Source organism: Physeter macrocephalus, chromosome 4 (genome assembly GCF_002837175.3).
Source record: "Physeter macrocephalus isolate SW-GA chromosome 4, ASM283717v5, whole genome shotgun sequence".
In the NCBI taxonomy this organism is placed as follows: Eukaryota; Metazoa; Chordata; class Mammalia; order Artiodactyla; family Physeteridae; genus Physeter; species Physeter macrocephalus.
Genome location: NC_041217.1, coordinates 69,176,495 through 69,202,049, shown reverse-complemented (window position 1 = coordinate 69,202,049; position 25,555 = coordinate 69,176,495). Strand labels below are relative to the sequence as shown.

Genomic DNA, 25,555 nt, shown 5'->3' with positions numbered 1-25,555 from the left:
AGGAATGAAGGGAAAAAAAATGTAAGAATGCCATGGCTGGAAGGCCACTTATGAACAATCATAAACAAAGAGCCCTTAAGATAATATCTAATGTGGGATATGAAACAAGATGTTATAAGGAAGGTCACCATCCTCAACAATTGTCTCTGCTATTTTCACCCTAACAGCAACCCATGCAAAGCCACCCATTCATCCCTTCTTTCTAATGGTGGGTCCTAAAAGGTATCCATCTAAGTGTTGCCAGTAATAGCATTCTTAATTATGACCTGCCTACAGACATCTTATTCTCAGAAGCTTTTTAGGCCTGAACTGACATGAAATATACTACTTCCCTGGAGGTTTTTGTTTTTCTTTTTAACTATGAAAGAACAACGTAGTTAAATTACTCATCTTTTAATATCAAAATCATAAACTCAAACTCACTCATTGCTAATGCATTTTAGAGTGTTAGGGAGTTGCCACCTAGGCTATTTTTAAAAAAAAATTTTTTTTTAGCTTGCTTGTTTGAAACTCACAAAGCATCTTTTCCTAGAAATATTATAGTAATAAGGTAAATGGATCTGGCCACCAAAGCCTCATTTCCACAATCTCTCCCTCAATTTCCTGGTCTAAAAGACTAATGGCTATTAGGATGCTTCTTATGCTTTCCAGGAGCCTCCCATGCAGGCCTCCATTCCTATCATGGAATTTTCACAAGTAAGGGTATTTGTAAGCTGGGAAATGCCTCATTAACAATTTAATATTTTACCACCTAAAACCTACTAATCATTTTTACAACACTGATAACACTTGACTAACTTAAACTCTAAATGAAAAATGTTTTTTAGCAATCAGCAAATTAAAAACAAAGGGGTGAAAGAGAGTTCTAAAATGTCCTTACAGTGTGTGACCTCAAACATATAAAGCAAGATGCTATTTTAAAATATGTTGAAAAGTTTAAAGATGGATGAATTTAAATTTAATCCCGGCAGGCAGACTCTCAACCACTGCGCCACCAGGGAAGCCCTAAATTTAATACTTTTTGTAAAAATCCAAACAGCAGTCTATTACCACTGGGACTAAGCACTGAAAAACTAAGTTATAAAACAAATACATGAAACATGACTACCATTTAAATTCTTTGGATTCTTTAACTTCTAAGCCCCCACTTTTAATACAGAATTAACTGTCCCAATCTAAGCACAGCATCATTATTTAACACTTCATATCTAAAAGCTGTACTTTAGTTAACACTTTATGAGTCTTCAGTTATCAAGAAAGCTTCAGAACGAAAGAGTGGGAGTTAAAAGATAAAACAGCTTCAGATAGTACCATAGTATAAATACTGGAACAAATACTGGCTTAGACTTTATGTTTTCTCTATTGTCTACAAAAACCTTTTAGCATCTGATAATTTCATCAGCCCTTTTTTTAAACTGCTTTTTAATTTAGCCTAATAACTTTTTTTGGGGGGGGGCTGCGTTGGGTCTTCGTTGCTGGGTGCAGGCTTTCTCTAGCTGCGGTGAGCGGGGGCTACTCTTTGCTGTGGTGCACAGGCTTCTCATTGCGGTGGCTCCTCTTGTTGCAGAGCATGGGCTCTAGGCACACGGGCTTCAATAGTTGTGGTTCACGGGCTCTAGAGCGCAGGCTCAGTAGTTGTGGCACAAGGGCTTAGTTGCTCCGCGGCATGTGGGATCTTCCCGGACCAGGGCTCGAACCCGTGTCCCCTGCATTGGCAAGTGGATTCTTAACCACTGCACCACCAGGGAAGCCCCAGCCCTTCTGTATTCAAACTAGTAACCTTTACTTCCCATCATGTCCCAGATAAACGAGTCCTGAGATTTCCTAAAGGGTGGACCTCAGTTACTGAGTCCCCTTTATAAGACAAACATTCATTTAAATTTGTTGGAATAGGGTTTTATGCTCTAAACTGAAGTTTCACTAGAGTGCTTAGGATGTTCAAAAAAATTCTTTCCAAAGCTCTCTTTGGTCCATTCAGAACAATCAGAATGGAAGTTGCAGAAGAACTGGAGCATCTATCAGTCATATTTGGTTCTGTCTGTCAGGGGTTCCTCCTTGTAATGGGAAATGATTTGAATGAGGATGGAACAGTTGATAAGGAGGAAGAACAAACCAGCTAACCAGATAAACAGAAAGGTGTTCTTTCCTTGAAACTCAAGAACATAAGCAGGAGCCAGCCATAAGGCCTGCCCTATGAACCATAACATCAGGAGAACCACAGCTCTTCTCCAAGGCATTCTCACTAGTGGCATCACAAGGGGCAGGAGGCAGAGGTACCAAAGAAAATACTGGGAGGTGCAGACTTTGTTAAATGTCACAAAAATAGACGTATGAAGAAAACAACAAAAGGCAAGGTCTCTGTAATAAGCGAAAGACACTGCTGAAAGCAAGATGAATTGTGGCAGGAATGCGGCAATTCCCAGGGAAAAACTCCACTTGCTCTCTGCGGTCAAATACAGCATGTAGAAGTATGGAGAGAAGTTGTGACGGATATCCCGCCTGGTCAGGTGATAAAGGTAGGTGTGCTCCAAAAACTCCCAACCATATTTGTAGTAAAAACCGAAGCTCAGGGCAAAAAACGTGAGTCCAGCAACGGCTACGAAGAGCAGCACAGCCCGATTACACAGCCTCTTCAGGAATTCATACAGACGAGCCTGGAAAGAATACCGGGATTGACGGAGGCCTTCGTCACTGTCGCGTTCCGGAAGCAAGTGGAGTGCTATGGGAAGGATATAGGTCACCGGATACATCTTCAAATGCACTGCGAAACCATAGAATACAGCGGCACACGCGACGAGCCTTTTTTCTATTAGGTACAGGGTCATAAGCACCAGGGAGGAGACGATTGAGTCCGCATTGCCTCGGCTGGACACCGCCATAGGTAGGGGGTTAAGAAGCCAAAAGACACAGTAACCGCAAGCCTGGCGGCGACCCAGCCCCTTAAGAAGCAGTAGCCGGTATAAGAGGAAGGCGGTGAGGAGGTCGAAGCTGACGAAGAGAAACTTTCCAAAGAGTTCATTGAGATAGATGTTGGGAGTGAGGACCCACCCCAGCAGCGGAGTGTAACGGTACGTCGCCCTCAGGTAAGGGGAGCGCCCTTCCGTGACGAAACGCGCGGCGTCGGTGAAGACCTGGTAGTCGATGTCTGTATACCTCACGAGCAGGGTCCGGTCCTGGAAGAGCCCATAGAAAACCAGGGCCACTCGGGCAAGGAAGGCCACACCAAATACCCCGGCGGGGGGCACCCACAGATGCAGGAACCACTCTCCCCAGTGCGTGGTCGGGCTCATGATCTGACTGCACCACAGCAGCTCAGTCCCCAGCTCTAATCTGCCTTGGAAGGTCTAACCCTCGCTGCGGTTCCTTGCTTCGGATTGCCGGCACTACTCCTACCAGCTGGACCGCCAACCGAAACAACTGAGGGACGACAACTTCCGGCAGGAAGGCCCGCCCCCGTCCTGTTTCCGGTCGCACGCCAGGCACTGGGTTCTTAGTGGCCCCAGCGGGAGAATTACCTTCCTTCTGGACGGGCTGTCTCGCATCCTCTCCACCTCCGGCGGGGGCGGGATTTCCGGTCCGGCGACTTCAGTTTGCCCGGAAGACCGGCGCTGGGAGGTATTTTTGCAGAGCCGGGCGATTGTTATTTGTGGGTGACCGCCTACTTCCCCCGCCTCAACTCCAGTTGATGGAGACTGACCCCTGAAGCGGAGCGAGCTTCGAGCTTCATCCCTCAGGCTTGGGCCGGTGACCCGAGAGTGAAAAAAAATAGGAGTGAAGGAAAAATAAACCTGTGATGGTTTCTCATGCTTTACCTCGCCAGCTCGTGGGTAATACCGGGGAGTTTGTGAGCTCCGTGGGGGGGGACCGAGCTAGGATGAATTGAAGGGGACCCAGAGTGTGTGCGATGTTTGGGACATACTTGTATTTTTTTTTTTTTTTTTTTTTTTGTGGTATGCGGGCCTCCCTCAGCTGTGGCCTCTCCCTTTGCGGAGCACAGGCTCCGGACGCGCAGGCCCAGCGGCCATGGCTCACGGGCCCAGCCGCTTCGCGGCATGTGGGATCCTCCCAGACCGGGGTGCGAACGCGGTTCCCCTGCATCGGCAGGCGGACGCGCAACCACTGCGCCACCAGGGAAGCCCCCATACTTGTATTTTGAAATTATTAGTTGTTTATCTAAATTTGAATTTAACTGGGCATCCTGTATTTTATCCGGCAAACCTTGGTGGAGGGATGGGAAGGGAGGACAGGAAGCTTCATAGGGTTCCTAAACTATATCACGCCCTCATGCCTCAGTGTCATTGTACTTGCTATTCTGTCAACGTTGCCTTCCCCTCCGCAGTCACTACTTAACCCTTCAGGCCTCGGCTGAAGTGTTAAGTCCTAAAAGCATATCCTGGCTCTCAGCTCACTTTTTCATCATGCACTGCGATTTAGATGCCTTTCCGCTGAGGGTAGACGAACAGAGGCCGAAGGGCTCTAAGCTCTAGAAAATCACTCACACAGAAGCCCCTGCCCCTCTGTGTAAGTATAGAGTCCTGTCCATTGCCTGCCCTCCCATTGCTCCAAAATTCCCTTTTGGAATGACCATCCCTGTATTATAGCATTGGTCAGTGATAACTTTTTTGTTTCATTTTCCTGGTTTTCTGTCAGGACATTTTGAGTTCTTTGAGAACAGAGATTATCTTGTTCTTTTCTGTACCTCAGTATATAACACATTACCAGACACAGTAGGCATTCTGTACAAGTTGAATTGATTTTTGAGGTTCCTCTTACCAGGATACCTCTGGAGTGGCATCTTTGGAGTGCTCCCAACTCCCAGTCCTTTCCTCTTTCAAATATCCTTTATCTATTTCAAGTTCTTCCCCCTTCACCCATCCCACTCCAACCTTACTCCCATGAATTTCTCACCAAGGACTCTAACCCATTAGCTCTTTCCCTTCTGTGGGCACTTATTGAACTTACAGTCTGCAATTCCGAATTTCATAATTTATTTTAGATTGTATTCATGACCCTTTCAGCGAGATTGTAGGGTTTTTGAGGTTAAGGGTTATATCTTATCCTTAATTTTTTTTAATTACTCATAATTTATTGCAGTCTTAGGCACATGGTACATGGTCAGTAACTACTGACTTACTTGATTTTACAGATTGATCCTGCTTCCTAGGGGACGTCTTCTAAACTAGCATGTACTAGAGTAGATGACTCCATCCAGTCTGAACATGCAGCTCCCAGGACTACCCTCCATTCATCCATCATACAATTTACATTTATCCTTTGTATGAACCAAGTTAATCTCACACATTCCATATTCATATTCTGATATCTCTTTGTCTTTATCTGTACCTTGGTATAAGTATATGCCTTATGTTGATAATTACTTTTAACCATTTTTTTTTGCAGTACAGTAGCCATATATACAATGGCAGCACATCATCATTCAAATAATGATGATGATTTCTTTTTTTTTTAAACACTATTCTCACATTTAGAAATCAAATCTTAAAGATTCATGAAAGCTATAGGTTTTTTTTTTAAATTTACTTATTTTATTTATTTATTTATGGCTGTGTTGGGTCTTTTGCGCACAGGTTTTCTCTAGTTGTGGCAAGTGGGGGCTACTCTTCATTGTGGTGTGCGGGCTTCTCACTGCGGTGGCTTCTCTTGTTGCAGAGCAGGGGCTCTAGGCACGAGGGCTTCAGTAGTTGTGGCTCGCGGGCTCTAGAGCGCAGGCTCAGTGGTTGTGGCGCACGGGCTTAGTTGCTCCATGGCATGTCGGATCTTCCTGGACCAGGGCTCGAACCCGTGTCCCCTGCATTAGCAGGCAAATTCTTAACCGCTGTGCCACCAGGGAAGTCCATGATGATGATTTTTAATAGCCAGCTTTGTTGAGAACTTATTTGCAGTGTGTCAGTCACTGTGCTAAATACTTAACCATGTAAGGTAGATATTCCCACCTTCACAAATGAAATCAAGGCTTATGGAGATTAAGTAGTTTTCCTAAGTCATATAGTCATCTAGTGGCAGAGCTGGAACTCAAAAGCAGGTCTATCTGGCCCAGAGTATTCTTAACTACTATGTAGCTAACCTGCAAATAAAATGTTGATGAATTCTAATTTCCTCTCTGCCTCCTTTCATTGATCTCTTGTTTGAATCTTTCTGATATTTTCTGTCACTGTGATTCTATATATTTATTCTTTTCTTCTGCCAGTAATAGATAAGTGAGGGTTAGTCCCAGAAGGTAGAGGATATAGGAGGTAGATGTCAGAGGATTAATTAAGTGAGGGTTCCTCTGGTTGGGTTGGTTTAGATAGTATGACAGAAAGGCCTCAGCTAATTTGTCCCTATGGAGCCTACCTAGTAAATAGGTGAGAGGCACCAAATTTGGGCAAATAAGGAAACAGTAAACAACTAATCAAAAGAAACGAAGCTTGGATCAAAGTGAGATGTAGATAGTGTTTGTGGGACTGAAGAGGGGACGGGAGTCCACTAAAATTAATTGGACGTGGTGTGCCAACTATTGTTACTATTTCTAGGCGAGACAGAAGTAACGCAGGGTCTAAGGACCCCATATTGAGCTTTTTGCATTAGGTGTAGGGGTTCTGTTTTCTCACTTCTCCCTGAAAGGGCTGCATTTTTTCAAATGCTCAACTGTTCATTATCTCTTGAATTATTACTTACAGCCTTCCTCATTCTCCCTTTCACCGTCTGTCTCTAGGTTTCCATTCTTTTAGAGCCAGTGGCTAGGGAAGGCACACACATGCATACCTCATCCCTAGCATCCTTAGCCAGGACCTTGGCCTTGGTCACTATGCCGTATATGCTGTCATTACCTTTATAGATCCATTCGCCATCTCTTCTGCCCTGTTCTGTGCAGCATCACGCAGTCTCCCTTGCCCTCTGGCTTCTCATTAGAATAAGCCAGTGGCAGGCACTAGCAGATCTTTGGCAGTGGCTGAGTTCCTCTACCTAAGGCCAAGGCTCCTGCTAAAGCTGTAGCCCTCTCCCTTCAGAAACTCTCACCAGGTTTCAATGATGGTCCCTTCAGCTTTAATACCAGTAAAGTCTTCCTACTGTTGCAAGTCCCTGGGTGCTTCACCAGCCCTTGTTGGTTTATTGACCCTGCCCACACCTTTGTAAATACTCCCTTCATTAAGTCCTGTCCAGTTAGCCCTTTGAGTGTACCATCTGCTTCCTGCTGGCACTGTAATTCAGTCACCTTCTTTTTTCTTTTTCTAGATCTTGCTTATATTTCCTGCTTTGTAATTTCTTTTGAATCTATCCCTAATTCTTTTTGTGCTCAGCATCCTGCACCTTAGTCCAGACTTCAACAACTCAATTTGATAACAGTATTGACACCTGTACTCAACTAGGATCTGTGGCAGTTACCTTTCTCCTAAGGTTTTGCAAGTCTCTTAACTGGTTTAGTGTCTCCTGTCTCTCAGTTCTACTGCCAGATTGTTATTCATAAACAGTACTATAATTAGATGCTTTCCTTTCTCAAACATCTTCAATAGCCCCCAAGCCTGTGGAAAAAAATAATAATTTAGACTGACATTTAATCCCTCCATGACCCTGCCTTTTCAACCTGTTCACCTAGAAAGCCCTCTATTCTAGGTATTTTCAATTAAATTTTTATTTTATATTGGGGTATAGTTGATTAACAATGTTGTGTTAGTTTCAGATGTACAGCAAAGTAGTTCAGTTATACATATACATAGATCCATTCTGTTTCAGATTCTTGTCCCATATAGGTTATTACAGAATATTGAGAGTTCCCTGTGCTATACAGTAGGTCCTTGTTGATTATATTCTAATATAATTGTTAGATGGTTAATCCCTTAAATATGCCTTTTGCTTTCTTACTGTGGTACTTTTGCCTGTGCTGTCCCACCTACAAAGAATCCTGTTTCTCATCACTTATTTGTATACTATTTGTCTCTCAATGCTAGGCTCAAACCTGAACTCTCTGGACTCTTCCTAAATCTTAACTAGTGGAAATGATCTCTCCCCCAAAACATTGGTGTTTATTGTCTGTTCTATTTTTTTAAACAGTTAATTTTGTCATGCCTTATGAAATACGTTATCTAAATCTTTTATGGTTATTTAACCAATATACCACCTCTACTGCGTACTAGCTGTGTGAGCTGTAGGCAAATTCCTTCCCTCCCTCTTTTCTTCCCTTCCTTCCTTCTGCATTTATTGAGCATCATACATGCAGGTGCTGTGCTAAGTACCCAGCTGTACTGGTGACCCAACACTGACAGGAGTCCCAGTTACAGTTACATGGCACTTAAACTCTAGTGAGCGAGGCGGACATTAGTCAAATAAATTCACAAGTAATATAAAATTGCATCTGTGACAAGTGTAATGAAAGAGGGGCACCTGATGCAGTCACAGCTTTTAACAGGGTTTGGTCTAAGATGGGCATACTGAGAGTTAACTTGGGAGTTGGCAAGCAGTACGGAGAGTTCCCCAGAAGGAATAGCAGGTATAAAGCCAAAAAAAAAAATTATACGTACCTTGCCAGCATGTATCATGTCTTCTGTTTCTTTGTCACTTGAATGGTACGTTTCATGTAATAGGAACTCAGTTGATTTTTCTTGAATCCTGTGTCAAATGTGTTCTAACCAGACCTCTTAGATTGATACCATCCCTTGCCTAGTGCCTATCCCTTGGGAATGTTTTCTACAGAGATCTCACTGTTTAGAACATGTTGTTAATGGCATATCTGGCCCTAATGTATGCTACTTGTTATTTTATCTTATTTTCTTCACAAGTTGGCAAGTTTCTTCATATGTTATGGGACTGTATATTTCACATATCTTATATATCTCTCATGTCTTATGACTCATCCCTAAAGAACAGTGTTTCCCAAATGTTGTAGATAAGTATTTACTGACGATGGTAAGAGACCCAGTTTTCTCCCTCTGTCCTTCCATTTCTGGGGAACAAGAGTCAGTGACCATAGGGGTCTGTTGCTTCAATTCAGGGCTGGATATTGATAGCCAGGCCTTTTCCAGGCTATTGATAGATAAGAATAGAAGAGAAACCCACTTCTTTCAGAACTGGGCCAGGAAATGCCCAATGAGTAAATGAATAGGCCTATAGAGCCTTGAGGATATATAAGGAATGACCTGCACTGTAGTGTGGCAGGGAAGTTGGGTGCATGATCACTGGCTGAAAGGGACAGTGCCTGGGTTCCAAAGCAACTTGACTTTCCTGGGTTAACCTGAGCCAATTTTCAGATGTCTAGGTCTTAACTTTTTTTGTAATCCTTTAAAAACTGAGTTTAAAAGGTATTTGCTACAGGACCCTGAAGTTAATGAGGGGAGGTGTGGGAAAGGAGTTGGGGGAATGGATGATAGCACCAAAGGGGAAAGGCCTGGCTGTGTGGTCAGAAGCTCTTCCAGCACAGCTCAATTCCACCCTCCTTTCCCAAAGGTAGGTCAGTGAGTTCAGGCCTTAGTAACAGGATTAGTTTTGTTTTGTTTTGGTTTTGGTTTTTATTTATTTATTTATTTTTCTTTGGCTGTGTCGGATCTTCGTTGCTGCTCGAGGGCCGTCTCTAGTTGCGGAGAGCAGGGGCTACTCTTCAAAGCGGTGCACGGGCTTCTCATAGCAGTGGCTTCTCTTGTTGCAGAGCACGGGCTGTAGGCGTGCGGGCTTCAGTAGTCGTGGCACACGGGCTCAGTAGTTGTGGGTCACGGGCTCTAGAGAGCAGGCTCAGTAGTTGTGGTGCACGGGTTTAGCTGCTCCTTGGCATGTGGGATCTTCCTAGACCAGGGATCGAACCCGTGTCCCCCGTATTCGCAGGCGGATTCTCAACCCACTGCACTACCAGGGAAGTCCCCAGGATTAGTTTTGATTTCTAAAAGAAGCTAGAGTGAAGAACAGAGATTCAGCCATTTTATTTAGTAACTTGTTCTGAACAGACAAGAATAAAATAAACCAAAAAAACTCACATGTCTTTTTTCCTAGGTACATTTGACCTGGTTTAGTCTTTAATGCAATGAATGGAAAAACCATCCCTAGATATTTCTGCTTCAGTAGAGTTGGCCATTACTGAGCCGGAGCCCAGGCTAACTTTATAGCAAAGGTAGTGTGTTATTTTACAAATAAGTTAGGTTAACTAGCAAGGGTAAAGGACCAGGGTAGCAGCCTTCGGAGGGGGCAGTGTCCCTGGCTTGTAGCAATAGTATAACTGGCTTCCTTTCTCTTCTCAGGCCTCAGAGAGAAATCGCTGGATGGTCTTATTAGCTGACAGGTTGGGGTAGGAGGTTGGGCAGGTAATGAGGTGAAGTACAGAGTAGGGATTTCAGAAGCCTCTCCCCATCCCTAGGGCAGCTGTTACCCCCACTTCTCATTTTCATACAGAGGTACAAAGCTAAAGCACCACTCCCTCCCCCATGCTCAGATGCCAGAATTGGGACTCTTCTAGCATAGAGGGCATTCTCTTTGGGCTGCTTGCAACCATACAGAAATCTGGTCCTCTGCCTTGGGAGTATCTTGGGCCCAACAACTCTTTAGCCCTAGCATTTAGATCTAGAGTTGAGGCTTCCCTTTAGTGCCTCCTGCACACTGAAGTGTTCACCTTCTTAGTTGAATAGCCATCACCTCCCGGGGCTGGAGCTGCAGTTGCCCCACCCCTGTGGAGGAAGGGGAAATACAGTGTACCTTAAGAGAGGGAAACAGGATTTTTTTTTTTTAAGTGCTACAGTCACAGGACACTGCTGGGATGGGAGCACACAGCCTAAGTAGTAGATTCTCCTAGATTTCCACAGATGGAGTGTCTCCCCTCCTCATGTTCCTCTTATCTCCCCTCTTCCTGGTCCCGTCAGCAGCACAGCGTTTGTCAGAAGCCTCATTGGACGCCTCTTTATTTCTGAAGAGCAGCTTCCACCCCTCCCTTTCCCATCATCAAACCTGAAAGCCTTAGTCAGGTATCTCACTTCCATGTTGAAACCAGGATCACTGGCTGTAAGTCTGGGAATCTGGGGAGTCCTACCCCCAAACCAGAGCAAGATATCTGCCCCCATGCTAAGCTCTCTGAATACTTTCTTTCTGTACATTCAGTATATTTGGTCCTATATACATCTATATACATCTCTCTACATATATATATATATATATTATGTTTCTCTTTCTTAGATAAACCTTTCATTTATATATCATAGCTTAATTCCCTGAGCCTCCACCTACCCCTTACCTGCTAGCCCAAGTAACACTCAAGGGTATCATTGATTTCACCAGATCCCGCAGCACCACCCTTCCTCATCTTCATACCCTGAGTATCCTCCCCCATCGGTTGTGTTGCCCGTCCTCTGAAATCTCCTCCCTTAAGATCTGTGCCCAGTGCTCTCCTGACATTCCAAGTCCATGGTTGGTGTGGTCAGGGATCCCATTTCTCATCAGACCAGGCTGCTTCTAAAGCTTGCCCGATAGCCTGAAAGATGATTTCAGCTCAGAGGAGAGGGGGGCTGTAGTCTAAAGAACCACTTAGGGTTGAGGGAGAGGGGCATTGCTCTCTGATGGGGCTTATGGGAGAATAAGCCAGGTTTTATTAAGAGGAGAGTATGATTTAAAGTGCAATTTAAAGGAAAGTGTGGAATCGTGCAGGAGAATCAAAAAGGTTAAGTCAGAAAGTGTTCTCATTTTGTTATCCAAGAATCTGAGGATTCTGGAGGCTTGGAATAGACAGCAGGGGAATGGGAAGAGAGTGTTTCCCTCAGGAGGGAAGCAGCTCTGTGCAGAAGAAACTTAATGGAGGATAACTTGCTAATTGATAAGAAGATACACACACACACACACACACACACACACACACACACACACACACACACACACACACACACACGTTGAAAGAAATCAAATGAGTCTAACATTTGAATAAAGTTGAGAGCCCAGAAGCTGGCTCTTTGCCTTCTGTTCTCTGTCTCAGATTTTCAAGTTGTTCCGGTTCTTGTTTTCTTGAGAGCCAGGGAGTAATGGTGGGGTTTACAGTAAGTGGAGAATGAAGGGTCTTCATCTTCAAGACATAGTTAGTTGAGTTCAAGGAGAGATCAATATAAGAGGATCTTGTGCAGTTGTAGTAAATGGTGACCATGGGTCCAGCCTCCAGATTTTGTGGGTTTCTCTGTGAGGCTCTGCACACAGATGCATGTACTCATTCTGTATAAATGTGTAGCTTATAACAACTGGCTGGTCCACCTTAAATAAACTGCCACTTGATTCATACAGGGACTCTGTGCCAAACCATTTTGGGTGGGGGAGAGTGTCCCTTGGTACCTAAATGAGAACAGGAAGCACTCTTGGGATTTGGAGATTTCGAGAAAGTTCTGGTGCCCATACACCCTTCCTGACCCCATACCGCAGTCCCCATCAGGGAACAAGGGGTGGCCTCAGTCTGATCTCGTAAAGTATGCCTTTTAACTTGCCTGAAACTGGCTTCATAGCAGAGGAGAGGAGAGATGAGACTGATACTCATTTTACACTGTCTCAGGAATGGCTGAGAGAGACCATGGTTATTTGATCAGAGGTATAATTTCCTTCCCTCCCAGCACTGCCTAACAAAGTAGCTGGCACTTTTCAGAAGGGCACTGGGAGGGCTAACAGGGTGAATAGTATCTGCCAGCCAGAGTCCTGCCTCTGCCCAAACCTTAACAAAGCATTGCCAATTCCCAGAAGCTCTATACAGCAGTCTGGAAATCGGAGAACGTACTCCTCCCATTTGGTTGGTTTAACTTTCCGGGGGACTCTGCGCCCTGTGAGTCTAGTTTTAGTGGTAAGAGAGGAAGGCCCTTTGCATTTTCTCCCCCTTCCTCCAAAGTTGGGTTTAGGTGAGAGTGGGCTGGGCAGGAAAGAATCAGAGAAGCCAGGGACAGTGTAGTCTGGAACACCATTTCCAGACCTTTCTATGGGGCCTGGGCGTTGGACTTTTTCCAGGGGAACATATTGGGGAAGGTCATTACTTTCATGGGACACAGGGAAACAGATCCCCCCAGGGCTGCCTGGAGGATAGGTTCAAGGTTTTAGACGATAGCTCTGCATTAGTCACCCCACAATGAAGAGTTCAGTATTCAGGTCAGGAGCAGGTGTGGTGGTTGTGCCTGTATGCTTTATATCTCCCACGTCAACTCCAGTTCTCTGGGAGCAGAGGCATCTATGTGGGAACTGGGTATCCTAAGAAAGTGTCCACTTGAGAAACTAGAAAGAGGGGAACAATGGGAACCAAAGTCCCAGGTTATAGTCAGGAGTTACCAACAGAAATTAACTACACCATGAAAAACCCTGGCTTCTTTCAACAGGTTTTGGTGGAGACTTCAGAATAAAATGATCCTGGATTCCTATATTTCTGAGGGCACAAACCCCAAAGGGACCATCAGAGAGAGAGTCTTGCCTTAGGAAACTTGGCTAAGTGGAAAGATAGGGAGGGGGCTCCAGCCTCAAAGCGCCAAACTTTCTGGTGGTGGTGGCGAGAGGTCGGGGGTGGGTGGGGGGAGCCTATCCATCCAACTGCATGGTCCTCCTAATGTGAGTCTCCAGGCATGGCTGAGGCCTTCTAAGCCACTTCAGCCTAATCTTCCCTCTCCTTCCCCCATCCTGGCTTAAGGGACATGTACATCTTGGGGTGGAAGTGCGGTGAGGTGAAGGGAACAACGGGAGGAAGTCCAGTTGGCCTAGACTACCCACAGGCCTCTGGGTGAAAGAAGAGGGAGTGGAGAAGGGTGCTTCTGGGGCTCTCGAGTAAGCCTGGGTAATATCCCTCACCCAGGGTGCCAAAAGAGGAAAAGAGACCAGAGGGATGGGGAGGTGGGGAACCAAGCCATCAGACATTGCTGATGCGCACACTAATGGCGCTGCCCTCCTTCTCAGCCTGCTCCCTTAACGACTCCTCCAACTTGAGCTTTTCAGGGTCTCTGTAGCGTACAGTGGTGTCACGGAGGCCACTCGGAGAGGCTACTTTCACAACTTGGTCAAAAAGGCTAAAGTCTGCTATGTATTTGCCACTGGCTGACAGCGAGATGGCGGGTGTGAACTCGTAGCCCCAAAGGATCTCCTCCGGCAGGTAGGAAGTGCGCACCTGGCAGGTGGCGCTGGTGGATTCCACTGTCCCACTTAGGATCAGCACCAGCTCGAAGTCACCCTCACCACTGCGGAGGGGTAGGTCTTTCAAGGGACTGGTCTCATCCACCACGTGGTAGAAGGTAAGGGGTAGGATGAGGAAGGGGCTGTCAGAAGCCGTGTCCACTTGGAAAGTCACATTGACCTGGTTGAGCCGGATGTTCTCACCCTCCTTTGTCTGGTGGGTCTGAAGCAGTTTGCCTGTCACCTGGCAGCCAATGAGGAGGCTCTTACGCATGTTGGCCACTCGGATCATAAGACAGGGCTTCCCATTGTGTGCAGCTACAACCGCATGCTGGCTGAAACGGATGGTCTCCGCCCGCTTCTTGGGCCGGGCAATCTTTGCCAGGAAGGTACCCGTGATGAAGATTTCCAGGATGGTGGTGAGCACCAGCTGGGCAATAAGAAGCACGATGGCCAGGGGGCACTCCTCACTGATGTAGCGGAAGCCATAGCCAATGGTGGTCTGGGACTCAAGGGAGAAGAGGAAGGCCCCAGTGAGCGTGTGCACCTGTACCACACAGGGGGTATGGTTGGCTGGGGGTCCCAGCTCCAGCAGGTCCCCGTGGGCTACAGCTACCAGATACCACACCACACCAAAGAGGAACCAGGTGCCTGCAAAGGTTGCAGAGAAAAGCAGAAGCTTGTAGCGCCACTGCATGTCAATGAAGGTTGTCCACAGGTCCTTGAGGTAGAGGAAGCGCTTGTCAGCAATGTGCTCCATTCTCACGTTGCTGCGGCCATCTTTTGTCAGGACTCTCCTCCGTCGTATCCCTGGGCCCATTAGGGGCCGGCTTTCTGTCTGAGTGGTTTGGCTGTAATACACCTTGGCAACCGACGTCATCTGCAGAGAGCAAGACACCATAATGAGCGGTATTGCAAAAATCCAGCAACCCCCAGCCACCACCCAATGGGAAGGAAGAAGAAACATTCATTTTAGTGCCACTGATTTGTCCTCTTATTAGCAAATGTTTACTGAGCCCTTGCTATATGCCAGGCACTGCAGTGCAAGATGCTGGAAGGTCAAAGATGAATCTGACAGCATCCTTGCTCGCCAAGAACTCACAGCATAGTGAGAAAGATTCATGTTCAGTAAGCAAACAATTGCAGTACAGTCTGACATTTGTAATTCTTAGGAGAAGCAGAGAAGAAAGAGTAATAAGTTCACAGTTCCTTGAAGGTGGGATTGAGACTAAAGAGGGCTCTACTGGTCTCCATTCACCACAAAACCAGTTCTGTGAAGATGTCTAATTCTGAAATAGGATCCCTCCCCACCCTCAAGAATGGCAGCAGCAAGAAAGACTATCCTGTTGAACTCCTTCCAAGCCAGTCCCCCTTAACACACACATTGCCTTTAATTTCTCCATTTTCTCCCCTACCTCCACGTCAGTACTCACTGGTGATACAAAGATATTCGCCTGGCTCAGAAAATAGCAGAAACTACCCATTCTTCTACCCCTTAAGATGTTCTCTAAGCACCCAGCCCATTTTGCAATTATTATTATCATTGTCATTATCATTATTATCGTCATCATCTATTTGCATCTTCTGGGGAAATTAGGTCCGGGTTAGGGTCTGGGGTGGTGTTGGGAAGAGCACAGACAGAACTGAGCAAAAATAAACAAGTGATGGTGGGGGCTTCCCTGGTGGCACAGTGGTTAAGAACCACAACTACTGAGCCCACGTGCCACAACTACTGAAGCCCGCGGGCCTAGAGCCTGTGCTCTGCAACAAGAGAAGCCACTGCAATGAGCAGCCCGCGCGCCGCAGTGAAGAGTAGTCCCTGCTCTCCGCAACTAGAGAAAGCCCGTGCGCAGCAATGAAGACCCAACGCAGCCAAAAATAAATAAATTAATTTATTAAATAAATAAACAAGCGATGGTGGAGGAAAAACATCAAACTGAAGCCTCCTGGCAGCACAGGAACATTTTCCCAAGGACTGGGAGAAATGCCAGGTTGTAGGTGGCAAAACTGTTTTGACTGAGTGAAGTAGAAGAATTAGGAGTGTATATTAGTTTGTGGCTATGTCTGCACAAGTTCAAATTCAGGATTGCTATTTACTCTGATAGTAGAAAGTGGGACAAGGCTCTGAAATAGGAGACAACTCACTTAATACAAAGTGCCTGGCACCCCTGCCCGAGGAATAACTTGTACTTTTCCATCAGAGAAAGGATTGCAATCACTTGAGCCCTTGGACTCTGGATCTGATGGCCACACCTTCTGGGAAGGAGCAGATGACCTCTGGGGAATTTAGTTCTTCTTGGAGAACACAGAGTGGCTCGTCACGTTCTCCATTCCGAGAAGTCTATACCACTGCATTTTATCATTCTCCTTCACACTGCCCCTTATCCTATATTCCCATGGCCTTACCCCTGGGAAACTCTAAATTATTTGGGTCCATTCGTATATCCACCCAAGCAGACACTAAATTGGAAATCACCAACAGACGAGAATCCCAGAATATTCAGAGGCAACCTGGAGCCCATTTTACACCACCCACTTGGAATTTCCATACACATGAGACTCCTTGGCCAGAACTGGATGCCATCCACTTCCCAATATCCTTGGCTACTTTGGAGCAAGAGGGAGGCTTTGTAATTCTGAAGTTTGAAGAATTCTTATTTAGAGCCCAAGTGAAGCCCCATTCAGTACTCAATAGTAGTAATATTAATAAAAGGAACAACCACCACAAAGCTTGCATCTATGTACCATTCAAAGTTTACATGTTAGCATGCCTTCTCATTTGACCCTCAAACTCGTGAAAAGATGTGAAACCTCTATAGGAGATTCTGAGGAACAGGGGAATCTAAAACAGATTCTAGAGAGCAAAGGAAGTGCTGGAAAGTTGTGGATAAGTGAGCATAATTTTAATTTTCAAAAAGAAAAATGAAGTCCATTTCACAAACTACAGACAAACAGATAAGGTATCAACCACAGGCAAGATTCTAGAATGGAACATTAAGATAGTGAATTCTTGGGCAGAGTGGGGGAAAGGTAGTTATCAGTAGGACCCAGCATGGGGTTACTAAGAACAAGTAACATCACATCACGCTAACTTAATTTCCTTCTATGACAAGGTTACTAAATTGGCAGATCAGAGAAATGCAACAGAGAAAGTACATCTAAGCAAGATTTTGACAAGATCTCAAGTTAGGTCCTTGGAGATACAACAGAGAAAAATGAACAGAATGCTTCTCTAATTAGGTGACTTAAAAATAAAAAATCATGGGCTTCCATGGTGGCGCAGTGGTTGAGAGTCCGCCTGCTGATGCAGGGGACACGGGTTCGTGACCCGGTCCGGGAGGATCCCACATGCCGCGGAGCGGCTGGGCCCGTGAGCCATGGCCGCCGAGCCTGCGCGTCCGGAGCCTGTGCTCCGCAACAAGAGAGGCCACACCAGTGAGAGGCCTGCGTACCGCAAAAATAAAATAAAATAAAATAAAAAAATCAGTGTTACTGGTGAGTGGATCACGATAGCCTGGAATCAGTTTTCTAGTGATGTACCACAGAGCATTATCTTTGGCCTTGCCCTAGTCGATGTTCTTAATACTAATTTTACTCAAAAATATGGAACACATGGCCATCAGTTATGCAGATGACACAGAGCTGGGACGAACTGCAAATGAAAGGTCTGAGGCAGAATTAGGATCCAAAAGGAGCCAGAGGAGTGGGCCAAATCGAGCAAAAAGGATAAATGTTGGATTACATTTGGGTCCAAAAATTACCTGAGCAAGTTCTGCGTCGGAAAGATGTGATCTCGTAAGCAGAACCATGAACATGAAATTAGGCATTTTAGCAGAAAGTAATCCAGTGTGAGTTATCTACGTGTTTTGGTTGCCAAAAAAAGCAATGCAATCTTAAGCTGCGTTAGTTGAATTAAAGTATCTAGAATAAAATAAGGATTCAGTTGATTCTGCTCTGTTGATTCCACATCTGCAGTATTGAGTCTCAAGGAGCAATCAGGACATGAGAGGATTCAGAACCAAATCATATGAGACGTGTTTGAAGGAAACGGGGAAGTTTACTTGAGAGGAGAGACGATCTGAGGGATATGAAGGCTATGTGAGAATATTTGGTTTGAAGGGCTGCCATGTGAACAAAGGTTTGGATTTGTTCTTTGAGCTCCAAGGGGAGCAACCAGGACCAGTGAGTTCAAACCACGGAGAAAAAGATTCCAGACTGATATGAAGAACATTGTAACAAGTGTAGAAAGCATCTCAAAAGGTAGAGAGTACCCTGCCCCCAGAGGTGTTCAAGGACAGGTTGGACGAGCCCTTTGTAGAGATTCTAGAGAGGAGATTAAAGCTTTGGGTGGGAAGGTTAAAGATTGTTTTTAAGTTTCCAACTACATTCACAGAGGATCAAGATGCCTGCCTCCTCCCCATCTCTACCCCCGCCTCCTTCTACCATGACATCCAGAGATCCCACATCAAAGCCCTAGCTTTGTTTGTGCCGAGGAGAGACTCTGTATATCTGGGGAAATGGAAGCTCTTGGGGCCCAAGGAAAGTCTTGCTTATCATTCCCAAGAGAATAGTCTATGATTATATATCATTTTACAGTTTATGAAACATGTAATTTGACCCCCACACCATGAGGTAAGTAGGAAAGGCATCATTAGAAACTAAGGTTCAGAGAGATTTGCTCCAAGTAGTTTTGGAACCAGAACCCAGGTCTTCTGGCTTCTGATCCAGAACTTTTAAATTGTAGCAACTGCTTCTGTGTATCCCAGGTTCATTCTCACAGTCTCATGTTTTCAGGAGGTGCCTCTGTGGTCCCCTGTATACAGGATCACAGCTGAGACAGAGAAGACAGAGCCCGGAGCTTCCAGAGCCCAGCGTTAAGGCTACAGATTCGGGGCACTGGAGATTTTGGCTACTGGCTAGACCTCTTTGTTGTGATTGCCACCTCCAGCTGTGTGCCTGCTGTTGCCAGCCTTTGTGTCTGCCTCCTCCAGCTGTTATCTGCTGCTCCCAGCTGCTGTGCCACCTCCCACAGCCAGGCAGCTTTGTTCTCCCCGGCTAGTGAGAGTCGGCAGCAGATAAACAATCAGCCACACTCCACCCCCTGGGCCCCTGGGAAGGGAGCAGACCAGAGTTCTGGAAATGGTTTGCTGCTGCCCCACCTGAGACACACATACTCTCTCCTCTAGAGGGTGCTGTTTCCCCCAAAACAGTCCCAGCCGGATACCAGGGACAGTAGCTGAAGAATTCTGAAAACAAAAGCAGCCTCTGAGTGGTCAAAAGAGACAGAAACAGACACAATCACCTACCTTCTCCTCTAAAAATTAAACTAATGAGTCCCTAAAACAAAGGCCAGTCACACCTACAGTGATGTCCGGCACGTTCCCTCAGCAAATACCTCTCCCTCCTGCTTCCTGCCTGCAGATTGACCTAGAGCTTTCTTTCTTTACCTGAGAGCTCGTGAGTCATTTGTCCTCCAGAATGAATGGATTTATCAGAGCCCTTCTTGAGTACAGGACTGCTCTACAGTACAGACACTCCTCTTGTGAGTAAAACTGATCCCTGGCTCCCCACTGCTCTGAGCATGACATTCAAGGCCCTTCATGATTTGGTCTCTGCCTCCTCCTTGGCTTTGGTCTTGCCACTCTTCCACACGTATCGTAGACTCCAGCTCCACAAAGCACCTCGCTGTTCACCCCTTCTACCTTTGGACCCGCTTTTGCACTGGACCCGCTCCGTGCCCACCTGATGACCTCCAGCTTATCTTTCAAAACTCACTCAAGTGTTAGTTGCCCCTTTGGAAGCCTCGCTGACCCTCGAAGAAATAGCTCATCTTCTCTACCTCCCCGGCCCCAGCATGGGTTTACTAAGCATGGTTTGTACACATTCCTATTTTCAAACACCATCGTGCTTTGCAATGGTTTGTTTACCATTGTTTGCCATCTGTGAGTTCTCAATTTAAGGCCACAGACTGTGAACGTCACCTGTTTCCCCAGTACCAAGTGCAGTTTGTTAAGAAAGTCTGAGTAAAGGGATGACTGGAAGCCTGATTTAGAGAGACAGAGGCCTGAGTCAGAGCTGCAGCCTTGTCTGCCTCACGGGCTCTGCTCATGTGCAGATGTTTGCAAATTCTTTTTTCTAAAGGTGGGAGAGAGCAAGCCCCAAGGCGCTGGTCCCAGCTCCCTCTGGGTTCACTGTCCCCTTTGCTGGAAGATGAAGGAGGAAAACAAGGCTTGTTTGGGAATAGCTGTGGGCATAGGGGCGGACTCTGTCAAATTGAGTGACCAGAAAGGATGCTTCAGCCCCTCCCGCGGGGCAGTGGTGGAGGGGGCAGGTTAGAGCTGTGCACCTTCTCCTGAAACCTGTCAGGCTGGGGTAGGGAGGGGTGATGGGCAGGGAAGCAGCCCTGAGCAAAGAGCTTTATCTGTTCTCTTTGTGGCAAGAACAACCTGAATGAAGAAGCTTTGGGGGCACGAATCCTAAATGCATCCACCTCCACGTGTGATTGAATCCTTTCTTCTCTACCTCTGCCTCTCTTTGGTTTCCTAAATAGTTAACGGTGCCATCATCCTTTGAAAATCTAGGGACTATCTCAAACTCCCCTCCTTCTTCATCTCAATATTCATTGGATGCCACGAGCTGTGGATTTGTTACTTGTGTCTCTTCCCCTTCATTTCATTGTCTTACTTTAGGTCCTTCACACCTTTTTTGCCGAATCATCAGCCTCCTACACATCTCCTGTCTCTATTCTTTCTCTCCCCAAATCCTTCCTACACTGCTACTGGATCACTCTTCCTCAGTTACACCTCTGATCGCAAATCAGTGCACATGTATCCACCACTTCACAAAGCACTTTCGCATTTTATTCTCGTGGAATTCCTATAAGGTGTTAAGATTACAATCCTTATTTTATGAATGAAGAAACTGAAGCTCCGAGAGACGATGTAAATCGAGATCTTCGGCCTCCCAAACCTCTCTGCCTCCAAACTCCACTTGTCATTATACTGTAACTATCTCAGATCCTTCCCCAACTCAATCCCTTCTACCTTTGGGTTTAGGTTTGACAGATAATGTGTCCACTAGCTATCAAAGAGAAGCCAAACTCAGTCTGGCACAGTTGCATGGTCTGCTTCTACACCTCATTCCAGCCTTATTTCCTGCCTCATCTCTCCTATGGCAAACTTCAGACAAACCAACTATCCCCTGCTCCCTGTCGTATATACACCCAATGCTTTGCTGCCTTCATGTGATTGTTCATGCTCGTCTCTTTTCCTGACCACCCTTTCTCCTTGTCTCTACACAGCCATGATATCTTTCAGAGCCCAGTTCAAATGACTCCTCTTCCATGAAGCCTTCTCTGATCCCCACAGCCTTAAGTAAGGCCTCTCTTTTCTGAATATATGTGTTATATATATCTCCATCTATATCTCTTATGGCACATCTACTTGGTATAGCATGTGTCCTCTACTACAAAGAAGCTTATTAAAATAAGGATTCAGCCATAATATGTTTTGATTAGTCTGATATATGAGTAACACAATGTATGACACATAGTAGGTGCTCAAGAAGTAGTTTATGAGTGAATAAATGAGCAAAAGGGGGCTCCCCAATCACTCCAGGCGTAGGGGCCAATCTAAGAACACTGGGAACGGACTCCATCCTCCAGGAGGACTGAGGATGTGTGGAAGCTCTTGGCCTGGGTACAACAGATGGAACTTCACTCTGGTCCAGGGCCTCTCTCCCTCTGGGGCCTTCTCACTCCCCCTTCTTGTTTGTGTCTTCTCTTGATTTTTCTTATGATGTTTTCTCTTTTTCCTTGTATCCACGGAAACCCCAATAACTAATTATAGACACTAATAGATATGCAAACAAACCAAATGTCCTCATCTGTAATGATGCTGCCCACCACACAGGAAGATCCATGCAGTCTCAGTTGTGTTTTCATGCATTTATACAATAAACATTTACAGGGTGCCAGATTCTAAACAAGACACTTGAATTATGGAGGTGAATTAGGTGTGGAAGAATCTGGCCTTGAAGACCTTACAATCTATTAAGGGAGACAACCACATAACAGGCAAGAAGTGATAAGTGCCATGGAATAGGGATCCACGAAGTGCTGAGGGACTCTGCAAAGGGAAAGGTGACATCTAGCTCAAGGGCGTGGGGCTGAGAAGGTAACGAACGTGTCCTGATTGAGAACCTGTTAGGTGCTAGGCACTGGGCTAAGTTGTTGGGGCTATTTTAATGTTAGCTCGTATAATTCCTCAAACAACCCCGTAGGAATGTTATTATCCCCATTTATTAATTACCAGGTTGTTATGAGTAAGTAACAACCAGGAGTTGAGTCTTTTCCTCCATACCTGACTGTCTCACTCAGGGCAGATTTTATAGAGGAAGGTGGCATTGGGACTGGGCCTGAAGGATAGGCAAGATTTGGACCCTCAGAGACTGGAGTTTGGGGGTGTCAAAGAGAAGGACCCTCCAGGGAAGGAAGCAGTACAAGCAAAAGGTATAGCATTGAGTAGATTCAGGGCCAGCAGGGGACAGGAGCCAATCATGTTGGTTGAAGTGTCGGGAGCACGTGAAAGACTTAACAGGACAAATCGGGAAAACAATGATGGGCTCTGACCCCACAACACCCTCCTGCCTTGTGGCCACTAGAATGAAGGGCGAGAGCCACATGGCGTGGGTGTGGAGCCCCGCGCCTCCCACAGGGATCAGATGCGGGGACTTGGCCTCCTCTTCATGGTGCTCTAGCCGCATACCCTTTCACAGAGCCACTGGGTGAGTTTTCTCTTTTGACCATGGAGTACTTCTTCCTGATGTTTGGTTCAAGGAAATGGAAGAAGAGAGAAGGAGAGCAACTATCATTTACTGAATGCCTAGTTTAGACCAGCACTTCACATTTCATCTTTGCAACACTCTGGGGAGTTTTTGTCTTCACAGTTACTTATGAAACTGGGGTTCAGAGAGCCCAGGCAACGCAACATATAAGTAGCAGAGCTGAGATTAGTACCTAGTTCTGGCTGCATTACAAGGTCCTTTCCACTATAGCTTCAGGTTAATACTATATACTGAATTTGGCTTTGATGAGCAAATTCCACACTCAACAAGCAGAGAAGATGGACACCTAGCGCATGATAGGGGTCTAGCAGGAACCAGCCAGGTGTGAAGAATTCACCAGCAATGACACCCAGGGTGCATCTGATGGTTGGCGGTGATACTCTTTTTTTATGATTGTTCCATCCCAGTGCTTCTCTCCTAGGTTTGCATGGCAGGTCTTTATCCTCCCCATTTCCTTCTCTTGGGCTCTGTTCCCAACTCGCTTCTCATCTCTTCTATCATCTACACTGCCCTGCTCGTATTTCATGCTGGCTGTTACCAAAATGTGTCTCCCTGATTCTATCCTCCTTTTCACTGTCCTCTTTGTCTTTTCACTCCCTGCACATCTGTCTGGATCATCCCTTCTTCCCCTAAGAGTTTCTTCGGCCTCCTAGAAATCTGATTTTGGAAGATGGTGATACAGAAGAATACTATGCTACCCATCAAATCACAGCTCTGACCTTCAAGTTCTGCATCACACTGTATCTCCACCCATAACCCGAAGCCTAGGTGCCCACATGAGTAGAGGCATTCTAAGCCCTACAACCTTCTATTCTCCCTGCTTCTTCCCTCCAGAAAAGAGCTTCTTGATTTTAGGGGTTTGGAAACAGGATCAGAAAGGGAGGCAGTTTCTAGGAAGACAGGAGGAGTCCCCACTATAGCTATGAACTAATCCAATTATTTTAGGTTTGAAGGTACAGGAATACCTGAACCAGCCACTGCGGGGTATGGATAGAAATAGAAAGTGGTAGCACCAGCTCATTCTCTGTCCCAGTAACTGCCCATCATGCTCAAGTGCTACGTTTTGAGAGAGCCCTGCGCACAGAGGGGTTGTGAGCACGATCAGCCTCCGGGCCTGAGCCTGGGCTGGTCTCTAAGCCCACACTCACCTTAGACAGCTGAGCTAGGTACGTGTCCAAGCCTAGCATCCTGGAGATAGAATGAGGGTATCAGGATTTAAGCGGCAGCATTACCTGGTGGAAAGTGGGCTCGACTGGGAAGCAAGAGACTTAGATGCCAGCCTCAACCCTGCCTCTGACTAAAAGTGACCTTGGGTAAGTGTCTAAACCTCTTCAGCCATTATATCTTTAATTGTGGAAAAAGGGCATTGGATTAGCTCCACACTTCTCAAACTAGTGTGCCAGGAGGTGCTCGGAACCACAGGATTAAATTTAATGTATTTTCCTGAGCTATCAATTTTACTCAAAGGTTTTGAGGGAAAATCTTATTTTAATATTAAACAAACGATGTCTGATGGAGTAGAATGAAAACTTGACATAATTTAAAAGACAAAACAGATTTCAAGGATGTCCAGTGTGTGGGGGAGCTTATGGCCCATCCCTATATCTTCTGGGGTAAAATTCCCTCTGGCCCTACACAACGTGTTTCCGGGTCAGCTTGGGAGGCTCTGTGCTTGGGGGTTATCAAGGTCATTTCCTGCTTCAAAAGTCCACGTCCAGCCTGTGTCCCTCCCAATGCAGATTCGTCTCATCCCTCCCACCGGCCTTGGTGGAGAGAGGAGACTGCTACTCAGCCTCCTCTCACCAACCATATCATCTCTGTTTTGGATACCAACTCCAACTTGAATAGCGGCCTTGGAGGCCTCCAGGAGGAGATCAGCTGCACTGGGGACTGAAAAGAAGCATTTCTGGGCTTCCAAGTGTTCTTAACGAGTGAGGGGGGAAGAGAGGAGAAAGGAGACGGGTGTCAAGGAAGGCCTGGAAGAAAAGCACTGCGGGATTATGTAAGCCCTCAAGGTTGGGAGAAGAATGGAGTCGGGTTTGGGGTTCTTTTTAAACTTGATGTCTTTGTTCATTAATCTCCCTTCTGTCCTGCCCCAAAGAAAATAAACAAATAGAAACAGAGCCAGATGCACGCAAACCTTGAGGTGGGGAAAAAAAGGGCCGTGTGTGTGTGTCGGGGGCCTGCCTTGCCAGCTGAGTCACTGCTGCCTCTGCTTCTCACCCTCCAGTCTCCTTCCCCTTCCCTCCCATCCTCTAGCCTCGGCCTGACACAAGGCCCTGGCCCAAGGAAGAATAGGCTTTTCTTCCCTTGTGTCAACGTTTGGAAAGTTCTCATAGACTGATCAAAAGAAAGGATAAAAGCCTTCAAAGCGTTTCCTGGGAGCCTGTGACCTCCATCTGGCCCTTCTGACCCCCCTGTGTGTTTTCCGGTCAAGAGAGAGAAGAACACAGAGATGGGGCCATGTCAGATGTTCGCCTCTGTCCAGACACCACCCGTCCTGTCAGTGTGGGCTGATTGGGACCACTGCCCCTTCTTCCGCCCCAATCCCCAAGGCAGTGCCTTCTGTCCCCCGCGAGAAGGGAACAGTGTTCCTGCAGAGAACTGCCCAGAGTGGGGTACCTCA

At 46.1% G+C, this 25,555-nt stretch overlaps 2 protein-coding genes across 2 annotated transcripts in view; both read right to left on the bottom strand.

The window, feature by feature from the left end:
• Positions 1–1,952: 1,952 nt before the first annotated feature.
• Positions 1,953–3,513, bottom strand: PIGM (phosphatidylinositol glycan anchor biosynthesis class M). Its single transcript, XM_007129618.4, has one exon. The coding sequence runs from the start codon at positions 3,288–3,290 to the stop codon at positions 2,019–2,021; it is 1,272 nt and encodes a 423-aa protein (XP_007129680.1). The 5' UTR covers positions 3,291–3,513; the 3' UTR covers positions 1,953–2,018.
• Positions 3,514–9,893: 6,380 nt separating this feature from the next.
• KCNJ10 (potassium inwardly rectifying channel subfamily J member 10) overlaps positions 9,894–25,555 on the bottom strand; it is a 33,136-nt gene continuing 17,474 nt past the window's right edge. The window contains exon 2 of the mRNA XM_007129619.4: positions 9,894–14,965. Coding sequence (XP_007129681.1) covers positions 13,826–14,965 — 1,140 coding nt within the window. The 3' untranslated portion in view covers positions 9,894–13,825. The remainder of the gene's footprint in view (positions 14,966–25,555) is intronic.